The 13,651-nt window shown below is 42.1% G+C and overlaps 1 protein-coding gene across 1 annotated transcript; it reads left to right on the top strand.

The window, feature by feature from the left end:
* Window positions 1-1,089: 1,089 nt before the first annotated feature.
* Window positions 1,090-13,378, top strand: RGR (retinal G protein coupled receptor; the record flags this gene model as incomplete). The annotated part of the gene is made up of 7 exons (XM_084210526.1): window positions 1,090-1,168; window positions 3,981-4,137; window positions 4,848-4,969; window positions 9,886-10,039; window positions 10,648-10,765; window positions 12,210-12,323; window positions 13,235-13,378. The coding sequence occupies 7 exons, from the start codon at window positions 1,090-1,092 to the stop codon at window positions 13,376-13,378; spliced, it is 888 nt and encodes a 295-aa protein (XP_084066652.1).
* Between the last annotated feature and the right edge of the window lie 273 nt (window positions 13,379-13,651).

The raw sequence follows: 13,651 nt of genomic DNA, 5'->3' as shown, positions 1-13,651 counted from the left end.
CAGGGAAACTGCAAAAAATCCACCATCTTCAACCAACACCCCTGATTCTAAATGCACCCCTGAAATGTAAACTTCACCGTGTAGTCAGGAGAGCTGAGCAAGCTCTGGTGGCATCTGGAGTGAATTCACTCTGCCTGGGACCTCAATCAACAGGGAGCCAGGTGAGCACAGTGCGGGGCCTGAGCGGAGGGAAGCTCATATCCCCTGTGCTCATATCCCTTTCTGCTCCCATTTTGCAGTAGGATTATCAGGATGAAGAAAGTTACATATCAAAGAAGCAACTATCATGCTAGGGGCACCTTGTTAAGGCAATGAGCTGGAGGTTGGACAAGCTGCAGGCTGCACATGCTCCAGAGCCACTGTGCACCCAGACTCCAGCCCCCAAACATCTCCAAAAGGACGGTAAGGTGATTCCTGTGAGTGCTCACCGCTGAGCAACTCACATCCATGTGTGCTTAGGGCCCCAAATCAGTAATTTGTGTTTGTCTTTAATCAAGCTGTGCCCGTGTGCATATTAATTTAAGCCTCAGTTACAAAAAGGAGATATGTTCATATAGAGAACAGTCATTGCCAGAAAAATACACTGGCCAGTATCGAAAAAAATGGGTGAGGGGAAGATCTACAAGCTGCAGAAATTATTGGTTCATACTTTTCCTCTAATTATCAACTCAATGAGTGCCCCTTTGTTTTTCAGGTCACTCCCCAATTACATGTTTCCTTTGTTCCACAACATTTAATTCTTTTCCAGTGTTGCAAAATTAACTGGACAGGTTTCTTAATCTTGTGTCTACAAAGAACTTGTTGTAATTGCCATGAATGCTTTCATTTTGCTGGTGTCTGAAATACGATTTGCAGGGGAAGGGGGAGTGCGGGCTGATGCTAGTCCCATCATTAATAACATTCCTGCAGGGATTGTAGTGGTGGGAGTAAAAACCCCAAAGCTTTTATATAATAACAGCATGTGTTTGCACGTGAGCTGCTCCTTTAAGAAGCCTTGGGCTACTGGAAGTAGAGAGATCCAGAGAAAAGGCAGCCCCGCAGCTATAGCAGAGGGCAGAGGTTAAATCTTTTGGCATATTTACCATAAGAATGGTCACTGCACACCCTCTCCCTGAAGGCTTCACTGAAATAGAAGTGTTTGCCATTGGCACTGCCCTGCTGGTAGAAGGTAAGTTTGGTGTGGGACCTCGGCAGCAAGAAGATTTTTTCCTCCTATTATTTCCGGTAAGAGGGGAGAAGGAAAATTGAGGTGAACAGCAGCATTTGCGGTATGCTGACCCTGATTACTGTGGCTACATCACCAGTATTTCTGGTGAGTAAATCAGGGTGAGCTGCAAGCCCTTTGCTGTGAAGATCTGCACTCTATGCATAGCTGTGGCAGTGAAGTACTTGCTACTCAGCTCTCTTCTCAGGAATTTGGGATGTAATATTTTGTTGTTGACCTTTAAAGGCAATTTTATCTTCCTCTGGGGAAAGAAGTTGAAATGACTGATAATCTCTCAATAAAATTGGACTGCTTGTCTTGTGGGTTGTGATGGCTGTCTTACAATCAAACATGATTGCTCAAAAAAACCCTGTAAACTGTTAGCATACATCCAGACTGCGTTGGTAGCACTGCAATTAATGGCTGCTGGGTAAAAGTAACAAACCATATCAATTTAATTTAGCCAATGTTATTTTTCCATAAGGTATATTTCACTTATTGAGAGACTGCAACAAAACTGAGAATTTCTATCTACCTAGCAGCTAGCAAAGGCTCATAGCTAGGATAATGTTGGTGTCAGCCCCAGGGCCTGGGATGCCATTCCTGCATAGTGCTGATCAGAGGGGGATGTGGGAATCATGGGGCCCAGCAGCAGAGGAGGAGAAGCTGTGAGCACCCTCAGAGTGGGATAAATGTTCCTTAGCTCACCCCATGAACGGGGAGCTCACCTTTGCCTTGCACCTGAGCTCATATCTGGCTGCAAAGGAAAGCTGGAAATGCTGTCAGACACTCTTCCTTGGAAGAGAGGGGAAAAAGCTTCTAGCTCTTGCCCGGGGGCAGGCTGCTGCCTAAACAGGGCTAAGCCTGGCTGACAGTCCTTGAGCCATGTGCACAGCCTGGCAGGAGCTCCACTCCCATCCAAGGGGTGGGAAGCAGCAGCAGGACAGGGACAGTGCTGGGGGCTGGCAGAGCCCCAGAGCTGGGTCCTGCTGGGGACCTGCTTGTGGCACCACAGCCCTGCCAGCCCTGACCTGTACCAGGGGCTGCAGCCTGCCAGGGTCCTGCAGCTGTGGAAGTTCCAGCAAAGAGCCCCGTGGTGACCTTCAGTTAAAACTAGGTGTAGTCTAAAACATGTATGGTTTACTAAACATAAGTATTTTCCATAAAGTTTTAGCAGAATGTGCCCAGTAGATTGCAGTAAAAGTTTGTTATTGTCATCTGGGTTAGAAGACCAAGCTAAACAATCAAGGATTAATTCACTTTCTGAAACACTCTGAGACAAAGGCAATGAAGATCTCTCCTTTTATTGTGGCAGCTTCTAAGTGCAGTTTGCAAAGAAAGGTTGTGGTGAAGAGTTGCATTCACTTTATTAAGTGAACATATTTGCTGATCTAAAAATGAAAATTCAATGCTTTTTTAAAAAAATTAGTAAGTTCTCTATTTGTACACTCATGCTGACCTTCAAGAAAGCAGAATCTGGTAAAGCCTGAGGCTTCCAAAAAGAGGGAAAAGATAGAAAAAATCTGATATAGTAATAACTCTTCAGCTCTACTCTAAATATGCTCAGAACACATCTCTCCTAAAGGCTTCTCTACATTTGAGAGAGTTGACAGCAGTTTTACCCTGTGGGTGGGAGGTAGTCTGGCAGGGAGGAAATAAAAACAGCAGATCTCAAATGGCTCCAAATATTTCTCCTGGAAATATTTTGTTATGTGTTGTGCAATGATAGACACACATCAGCTGTTACTATGGTTATGCCATCAGCCATTAATGCAATTAAGGTAGAAGCAGGATTTCTGACTAAAAAAAAAAAAATCATCCATCTTATGTAACTGCAGAATTAAGACAATAAGCATAAGTAACTACACTACTTTACAGAATTAGGGGATATGGATTTTTTCTGTGCTACAGCATTTCTTTTTCCAAGAAGAACACAAAGACATAGTGCCTCTCATCTAACTGAGACTTAGAGATTGGATGTTGAGTCAGATCCTCATCAGAGCTAAAATAATTCAGGTCGCCTTGAAAAGGGCATTAAAGGACAAAGCTTGAGTTTAAACTAGTGAAGGATGGGCTTCAGATTGGCACAGGTCTGTGCTGGGTGAATATCTCGGGTTGTTTGGATCCCTCCCTGAAGAACAACATAAACTTATTTTTTTAAATCTATCAGTGACTGCTTTTCATAATTAGATTATTCCTTTCCATGTATAGTCTGTTGACGAGGGACAGTAATGAGATTGAGCTGGTGTAATTCAAGCGCTGTGTAGGCTACCCTGAGACAGAAGCCCAAAGGGAGGCAGGCTGACTAAAACATGGGATTTCTGTGCTTAAACAAAAAGGAATGTTACAATGGATATTAAATACAAACCATTTTCTAGCAAAGTCAGGCCTGGACATGTGTACACCAGCAGCGTGTGCTGGCTGTCAGCTCTCTTGAAACTGCCTCCTCTGCATCTCACTTGCTCTGAACCATGTGTCCCTGCATGGAGCCTGACAATCCAGTTTCTCAAATTATAACAAAAGGCAGAATTACAAATAAGATCAAACTGCTTCTGCTCCACATGACTGAAGAAGTGTGAAGCACTAGCTTGAGCTGTCACCTTTGACTTCTCTTTTGAAAGCCTTTGTAACTTGCGTGCAGACTGACCACTACAGATCTATTCCCTGTGCATAAGATTCCACTGTAATTATTGTTCTCTCATCAAAGAAAACAGCAGTATCATTGCAGTTATTTTCAATTTCCAGTTGAATCACACCAAACAATTCTGTCTTTCAGCCCTGCTTGGTTTCTGTCTGAATGGCTTGACAATTATTTCTTTCCGCAAAATCAAAGAGCTGCGGACGCCCAGCAATCTGCTGGTTCTCAGCATCGCCCTGGCTGACTGCGGGATTTGCATCAATGCCTTCATCGCTGCCTTCTCCAGCTTCCTCAGGTATGGCACAAACGTTTTCCTAAAGCATGCTCGGGAGAGCCACATGAAAAGTAGCACCTTAAGTTCTAGGAGGTCTAACTAATTAAATGGCTCTTTTTACCATAAGTCATAGACAAACTTCTCATTCCCTCAATCCGAAACAACAAAACAAAACCCTACATGGTTCTACTGGGCAAGTAGAAACGCAGATTTTACTGGAAATCATCACTGACAGGTTATAAGACTGACTAGACATTTAGCTGGACAGCTTTACCAATAGAAGCTACTTGAATATCAAAATATCACTTCACTAAACCTCTAGATTGACCCTAAATTTGTCTGCAAGTCTTTATCTGTTTGTTGTGTTGCACTGACTTGCACATTGACAAATTGGCTCCTCACAAAGGAGACAAATCTTGAAGATCTGGATAATTGGATGAAATGTAGATTTCAAATTTTAACACCCCAACTTTTCAATACACAGATGAAGGGCTATGTTTTCTTCTCAGTATTAAGAGTACAAATAGCTGTTGTACTGTAAGAGACACCAGAGCAGGAAAAATGCCGGCAAATGCCTAAAAGCAAGCACAGTAACATTTTTCTCAGTGTTTCTCAGACAGATTCTCAGGACAAGCACAGGCTATCATTTTACCTTCTCTGTTAATGCAATTTCCAAACATGTCTTCACCTTTCTCTATCATTTCCTTAACATATTCCTTATTTGTTGACAGATACTGGCCCTATGGCTCTGATGGCTGTCAAATCCATGGATTCCATGGCTTCCTGACAGCCCTGGCCAGCATTAGCTCCAGCGCAGCTGTCGCCTGGGACCGATACCATCACTACTGCACAAGTAAGGGCTCACAACCTTACCCATGTGTTGCAAAAGGCAGCTGGCTCAGGTTTCTGAGAATCAAAACAAGCACATACTTATTATTTGTGTATCTTATATATGTTTGTTTTTCTTACACGCTAGACACAGCAAATATAAACAGTTTCTCCAAAGGACCTCTTCCCATACAGGGGAAATTATCAACAACCTTCAGGAGATATTTCCTTGTCCTGATCACATCTAATTTGTGACCCTCTTGCTGTGCTTTCTTTAAATCCATAAGTAAACTTTAAAACAAAATCCCGAATAAAATCCAATTCCTCATATTGAAGAAAAATCTGTTCATCTTGGGCTTTCATCCAACACCTTGCTGTGTACCAAGGAGATCATCATGTCCATGCAGAGTTTACTAATGACAGATAAATTTGATGTAAGCAGAGAGCTGCCTCTGCAGAGATGGTGGCTGGAACAGAGCCCGTGCAGAGGCATGACAGGGCAGACAGAGCTCAGCAGCCCCTTTGTGCAACACACAGGTATTTTGGGGGACAAAAGACTTTTTTTGCCCACAGAGCCTCCACATTAGTCCAGCAGCAAATGGCAAAACACACCCAAAGCACACAGGGAATATGGTCAGTCTGATGATCCTGTTGAGGAAAGGCTGCAAATGTTTTTGTTCTGCAATTTTTGCAGGAATCCAGCTCAGGCAAAGAAATGTATTTTTTCATGCCTAGACAAAGGCCCCAAATAATGCAGACTGTGAGCTAAATCCATGCTAACACCCCGTGGACACTGAAATGCATTTGGAACTGGAAGAGGAGCATCTGTATTTTACAAGAGAGAGCCTGAAAATAAGCATCTCTGGGAAAGACATTTTACTCTCTGCCACATTGACTTTAATGCTTTTGTGTCATGCACTCCTCCAGTCAAAAACATACACTACCTTAAGAGGACAGACAGACCCTAAGGGCACAAGCTTCTTTACTTTGCTCAAATTGTTACTTACTGATGGCCAAACATGGCTCCTAAAGCAAACATTTTGAACAACAAAACTAAATACCCAGAAGGTGCTCATGCCCTGTGGTTATTCCAGGAAAACCAGCCCCTTCTTGTTCAATTCTTCACATGCTGATTGCAAGGAAGATTAAGTCATATTTCATAGATGTGCTTCAGCAAGCCCACAGGCTATACTGTGTTCTCAATCCATACATTAAACTCCTGTTGACACTGGTGCATGTTGCATGCCTGTACAGAAGGTACAAAATACCTTTACTTAAAATACAAAGCTATCAGCCTTTTGTCTTCATTCCCTAGGATCTGGTACTCCTTCCAAGCTCAATTACATCATCCCCAGTTTTTTTACATTCTAACAGTTTCCCAAGAAAACCTTCATTGTGGCATTCCTCAGCTTGGCACTTGATTATTCACCATCCCTATTTCTGGGAAGAAAGAGCTGATGAGAATGTAAGAGATTGCTATGATGATAGGATAACTTGGGACTTTCCAACCATTCTGGATGCTAGTATCACAAATTTGTTCACCAACATTCTGAAAACTGACAAGGTTTCTAGATTTGGAAGTCAGCACAGCCCTAAGTGACAAAGCACTACCTTTAAAGTGTATTGATAACTAGACAAGTCACTCAGCAGAAATCAGGTTGGTATTGCTTGGCATATGGAAAAAAATAGTATTATCAGCCCACATGACAGAGAAGGTCAGGATATTTACTCTCCCCTCTCTTGTTTTTTTTTACTTCTAGGCATGCACACTGGGCAACTCTCTTTTCATCCCCTAAGTGTGGCTCTGCGGTCTATGAGATGCTACTTTCACAGCAAAGAGGAGAGAACTAGAGAAATAACTTAAAAGTATGCAATAAAAGGAGAGATAGCAGGGGAGTCTGAAGGGTATCAATGTCAATCCCTAGCAAAATGGGAAAAAAAAAGATTTTGAAATTTGATCATTGGGGGAAAAGGAGAAAACAGAAGTAGTTATATGTTAGTGCCTGACAGTGAAGAAGAAAAGGGTAGATTCTGAGGAAGCTGTCTCTCAGCAGGCAGGTATTCAGGACAGAAGGTGATAGTTTAGATCAAGGAAGACATTGTCATTCCCCTCTGGCCATTCACTGCCATTAGAAGTTTAGGAAGTGGGGAAGGATCCTGGTCAGATCATAAGCACAGCACAAAGTTATAGATTTAAAAGGAAAAAAATACATAAATTTTAATCTTGCATTTCAGAATCAGGGGGAAACAGAAAATCTGAAGTGATTTATATCAGTATTTCTCTCAATATTATAAAAGAGAAGACAAACAAAACCAGCAGGGATTTCACAGCAGCATTCAATTTCTAAAATTAGAATTACAGTGGCTTTTATCTAATCCTTAACAACCAAGGTAACCTGGGTTATTATATCAGTATTCAAAGATTACCAAACTACCATTTGCTAAAATTGCAGCTGTCAGCTCTGTCAAATTAGGAAGTCCTAAACTCCTGTCACATTGACTGCATTCCCTTCATCTAGCTTTGCACCTCTATCAGTTTTCCCTGACAAAATGTTGATGCTTTTACACATCTTGTGTTTTTCACTGAAGCAGGAAGTAATCACCAAGACAGTCTAAGATGATGGTGAAACACAGCAAAATTTTAAAAAAAAATTGAGTAAAAAAATCCCTTAATTAGATTATTTTAAAGACCTTTTTATAATGATATGCACAAAATAAGCTATTACACATTACAGCTTTCTTATTCCTACAAAAATTGAATACTTGTGAGCACCAGTGACTGGTGCTTTTTGCACTGCAGATGAAGTAGGTGCTAACACCTATTTTATTTATGACTGATATATGTTTTTCCTTGTCAGATTTTCAAATATTTCTGTCTTTGACAAACTTAGCTAATTTTAAATGATGCATGCCATTACATTTGGTACAAGTCATATCCTGTCCTGGTATATATTATAACCTAATATTATACAGCTGTTATAACTTAGCCATTTGCAAGAATGAGAAAAAGGGACTATTTTTCCCCTCCATTGTAGAAAGTCCTGTTGACCTTTTATTTCAGACACTCTTTTTGAACAGCAGACTGAAATCTAGCTGAAATGTAGCCCAGTGTCAGAGATGTATTTTTCAGTCTGTGAAAATCAGCTAATTGTTTGAATAAATCATAAATCTTACAAAAATACATTCATAAATGTTTCCAAAAACTAAAGCCCCAGATATAGTTATGATTATATCACTAAAAATTGGCTTTCATGATCAAAAGAATTAAGGTACCATGCTGTATCTAGCACTTGCTAAAAGTTCATCTTTTGGCATGACAATTTTAATAATCTTTGAATGATGAGGGAGCAGTCTTTCTGTTCCAAAGCAATTAGAGAAATAGTTGAAAATTCCTTGTATTACTATTTCACTGTGTGGAAAAGAGAGGCTTCCCTTTTGCTTTTCAAAGAGAGAAAACGAAAGCACAAGAGTGATTTGACTTAATAGGACCAAACTTCCAGCACAGGGCCCTAATTAAGAATTATATCTGTAAGCATATGCTGAACCCCATACACATGCATTTAATTGAATTAGGACCTGCATGGCTAGTACATCAAATTTTATCAGGCCAAGAAAGGGCATTTAAGGTAAAGCAAGGGCCTGCTGTGTACAAAAACAACTGAACTGCTCTCAACTTGTGCTCTTGCTTTCAGCCTTCTCCGGGGAGGACAATTTTGCCACGTGAGGACAGAACAATTTTTTCACTGTTCTTGTACTGAAAGTGTTTTTTCTGAGTAAAATAACCTCAAGCTTGTTTAATTTTACATTTGTACATATTTAGCTACCTGCGATGTGTGTGTAAATATTTCTGAAGGGTCAACCAGCAGCTGATTTCACCAGGTCTAAAAATAAATGCACCTCATCCCCAGTCCTTCACCTCTCAGGGACAGATCAGAATTGGCCTGAATCTTCCTGCCTGATGTCATGATGCTGCTGTCCAAGGGCAGACAAAAAGATTGCTTCCCAACCTCAGTGAAAATTACATCATTACTTGTCCCTAATGGGAGATTGGATTAGGAAGGAGTGCTGGGGAAAGTCACTGTTCTCCTTGCTGGTGCTGCTGGCGTCATGGGCTGCATGATGACAGACACTGGCCTCAGTAACAAAATTATCTAGACCTTTTTACATGCAAGCAGTGAGGCTAGCACAATAACCCCTAGCAGCAAGGAAGCCTGCCTGCCTTCTCCATGAAGAAGTACTTCCTGTATCCTCTCAAGTCTCCAATCTTCCATTACATTCCTATAGTATTTGATGGAACCAGATGAGATAGGCACAAGGGAACACTTTATTATAAAATTATTTTAAAATTACTAATGCTGAGCTTCACATTTCCTATTATAGGCTAAGTGATGATCTTAAGGGCAAAATTACTTGTCCAGGAGTATTTTTAGAACAAGCTTTGTTCTCAGGCTGTATTTTTAGAACAGGGTATATGAGACATCCACACCCTCCTGGCCTGGCAGGAAGGAAGAGGGCAAGAGCTGGAGAGTGTGTGCAGAGTCACATTTCTGACCTGACCCACACTCTGCAATGGGACTCAGTTTCTTCAAACACTGCTTATTGCATCACCCTGTTCATTGTACTCACTGCCTCACCTGTGTCCTTAAACACATTCCCAAAGCTCAGGAATGTAATGTTTGTAATAGCAGCTGTATCACCAGTGTGGTACAAAGCTGAGCAGCAATACAGCATTTGTCTAAGTAAAACACACAAAAGGGAAGTACAGTTTGCTGTTTCCTAAAAGTTTCCTTCATATTTTATGGAAGACTGATTCCTCCAGACTCAGGTCAGCTTCAGGATGCAAAGCATGAACTGCTTGTTTCTGCCTGAGGCCCAAGGGCCTGACAGCTGTTTCCAGTGGTTTTGTTCAGGGCATGGAGAACCCCTTTCCTCTTCCCACAGGGAGCAGGCTGCAGTGGAGCACAGCTGCCTCCATGATGGTGTTTGCATGGCTGTTTGCTGCCTTCTGGTCCGTGATGCCCTTATTGGGGTGGGGAGAATACGACTACGAACCCCTCCGAACCTGCTGCACCCTGGACTACAGCAAAGGGGACAGGTGAGGGCCAGGGCCAGCTCCCACAGGAGCAGAGTGGAGGCTGCCATCCCCTAGGATAGCCTTGGTGGCACACAAACCCCCAGCTGTGCCCAGCACTCTTCCTGGGGCAGATGTCCCTCCTCAGCAGCTGGGACAGGGCAGGCAGGACTTGCATGGTGGCACATGGAAAAAACACCTGAAGTCAGGTTCCTCTGTGGGACAGCCTGGTGCTCAGCTTTCTGCCACTCCCTCACTCATCTGTATGCTGCATCTTTTCTGGGTTTAGGGCTGGAAACTCTTTCAGAATAGTTTCATAATATTTTCAGAATAGTTTCAGAATATTTTCATAAAGCTTTTGGCTTTATGTAGACCAGCACAGATGTCTGAGTAGTGGTGTTTGGGTTTAGAATACGAATACCTGTTGTGATTTTCTACAAGACTATCCATCCCACACATAATAGCATGGCACAGCTTAACTGGCCTTCAGCAAATGCAGCTGAAGCACGTTGACAAAAGTGGTTTTAGCAATTTTTAAATTACAATTTGGTAAATACTTACAGCAAGTTTACATAGATGCACTAGACTTGAATTAACACCCTCTTTTTTTCTTCCCTCCTCACCTTTCCCAGAAACTATGTCACATTCCTTTTTGCTCTGTCCACTTTCAATTTTATGATCCCAGGCTTCATCATGCTGACAGCCTATCAGTCCATACACCAAAAGTTCAGGAAAACTGGGCACTTTAAGGTAAGAAAGCTCCCTGAACCCCTGCAATCACTGTGACATAATAGGGCTGTAATCAGTAGAGACCTAGGCCTTGAAAAAAACCCAATTTCTTTCACAAAGACTTTGACTCAGCTCCTTCTGTCCTAACTCTCCAGTGCTACTTGAGTAGGAGGGTAGTGCAACACAGGATGGGGCCATTCAGAAAGTTCATGGAAACACCATCCTTGGAAATGTCAGCATTTTACCAGATGGCCACATTTCCCCATCAAAGAGGAAGTTGCACCAGTGATCCTGAAGATTTTGTCCATCAACACTGGTCCAACTCTCCTCAAAAAACAAACACAGAGCATACAGAATATTTACCAACAGCATATCAGTTTTTATCCAGGGAAATTTATCTCAGGAAGGATTGTTATTTCCTGCTTTGCTACAGGCCTTTGGCTTATGGCTGAGGAAGTCAGACAGAACTACAGCTCTGCAAGGAAACACCCCATGGGGGGAGAAGGGTCTTCCCATACACATTGTGTTAACACTTGGCTGAGGAAAGTCAGAAATCTTTACGAGCTGGAAAAAAAGGAATTGCTCCAGTGGGGCAGGTTTATGGGAATCTAATGTGGTGATGATATGAGTTGTTTGCTGAGGTGCAGGCTGTACAGTCTGCGGCTGCATGGCTGGTGGACACAGCCCAGCCCCTGCACTCAGTAAAGACAGTCAGATCTCAAGAGAAATGTTAAATTGACAGTCAGGCAGACTTGTTTGTATCTGACTGGAATGAATACTTGTGTCCTCTATATATTTCTTGAACAAATCTCAGTGTTCATTATGTCTATTACTTTTTTCCAGTGAGTTTGTATGCACTAGCATGTGATTTCTTTCTCACAATACTCTGTAGCTGTGCAGACAAAGTTACAATGCAGAAAATTTAAAGGTGAAATTATCACTTCCTTAGTCATTAATATTTATAAGATACTTGGGAACAGCTGGCCATGAACACCATGGATAGGCTCTAGCATAAAGGACAGAGAAATGCTCCTACCACAACACAGCTACTGCATCCATTTGTTGCACCAGCATAGCAGTGCCTTCACACAGTTTGTCTGCAAGACCATCTAGGAAGTCAGCAAAATAACATTCCTTTTAATCTGTTTTCAAATTTTCACTTAAATTTTCACTTAATTTTCAATTGCTTTAATTTCACTTAAATTTCAACTGCTCTCTCCCCTCAGGAGAAGCTACTGGCCATGGCTTCTATATCTAGCACACACAGATTTATCTGATCTACCAGAGGTGTTTTGTCACCTCTGTCACTCCCCACCCACACCCAGGATCAGGGCTTTGGTGCTGCTGCACTGTTCTGTCCCATATCCTGTTGGCTGATCCTCTCCTGCTGCTGAACACAAACCACAGGACCTCTCCCATCCATTTGTTGCAGTGTGTGATTGTGAAACACAATCTTGTTTTCCAGTTTAATACTGGCTTGCCACTGAAGACGTTGGTCATTTGCTGGGGTCCCTATTGCCTCCTGTGCTCCTATGCAGCAGTGGAAAACGTGATGTTCATTCCACCAAAATACCGCATGGTACGTGGGTGCCCCCCAGACCCCAAAGTGACATTTCCTCCCTCCCTCTCTCTGTCTCTGTGGAGCATTGCCAATTTACTCACTACTGGATTTATTTGTAAAAACATATATAAGAAGTAGTCCTTTTCCTCAAAGCATTCTGTTCATCTACCATTTTTAGTGAAAACAGGCAAGCACAGTGATATAACAGGCATTGCATTACTGCTCTGATCAAGCAAAAATTTAGGAAGTCAGGGGTATTTTTCTTCAGCAGTTAGTTAGGGGTGTGTAACCTGTACTGTTCTGTGCCATGTAGGAGCTTTTTGTATCCTTCCCAGAGTAAGGTACTAGCTCAGAGTTTTCAGTTTTAAAGAGGATGGTTGTCTCATTCATATTTCTAATACTTCTCTCCCCTCAGGGAAGCTGTAATCGATCACTCCTAAGGCTCTGCTGCCTCCTTTTTCCCTTTTCTTCTATGAGTCTTGGCTCCAAAGCTACTGCTGGGACTCAGTAATATCACATCAAACCTTTCAACTTTCATTCCATGCCCCAAAATCAGCCCAGTTTCAGGTCACCAGATGCATTACTGTATTCAGTATCCCACATTAAATGTGTTAGCAACATCAGCCTGTTTATCCATCCAAAGGCGTCCATGGCACACCTTTCACTCCTCCTGAGTGTTGGTATTCACTCTCAACTGAATTATCCCTGTTTCAGGCAATGCCAACCTAAACTCTTTCTCCTGGAAACTAATTTCCTGAGTAGGACTTCCCACCAGTCAAATTGCTTTTCCTTCTCCCCTCTCTGGGAGTAGCAAGCTAATGCTATTGGAGCCAGGCTTTTTTTTGGTAAAGGGAAACTAAACATAGGCTGACATCAGCCCACTGGCTTCTCAGTGTTTTCCTAGTAATAAATGTTGTGTCTCATGGCAGATTCCTGCTCTTATTGCCAAGACTGTGCCAACGGTGGATGCCTTCGTATATGCCCTGGGAAATGAGAACTACAGAGGAGGAATATGGCAGTTCCTCACAGGACAGAAGATTGAGAAAGCAGAGGTTGATAACAAAACTAAATAACCCATTATGGTATTAAACAAAATGACTGCAGGTACATGACTGAAAGCAAAATTCAAGAGAAAACTGAGTGCATTCTCTGATATGTATGTGCAAAGGTGGTTCCACATTGGAAAGGTTGTGCATTGGCTGCAAACAATGAAGTATGGAAAGAAAGCCCTCCAGATAACTGTCCAAACCATCATGAGCTGCTTGTCAAACAAGCTGCCTTAAACCTGTGTCGATTGTCATCAGTCTCATTTTATATGTCACTGTGAATAAACTATGTGCTGGAAA

The sequence above is a fragment of the Fringilla coelebs genome, assembly GCF_963513975.1.
Source record: "Fringilla coelebs genome assembly, chromosome: 8".
Classification (NCBI taxonomy): domain Eukaryota; kingdom Metazoa; phylum Chordata; class Aves; order Passeriformes; family Fringillidae; genus Fringilla; species Fringilla coelebs.
This window is presented reverse-complemented; position numbering and strand designations above follow the sequence as displayed.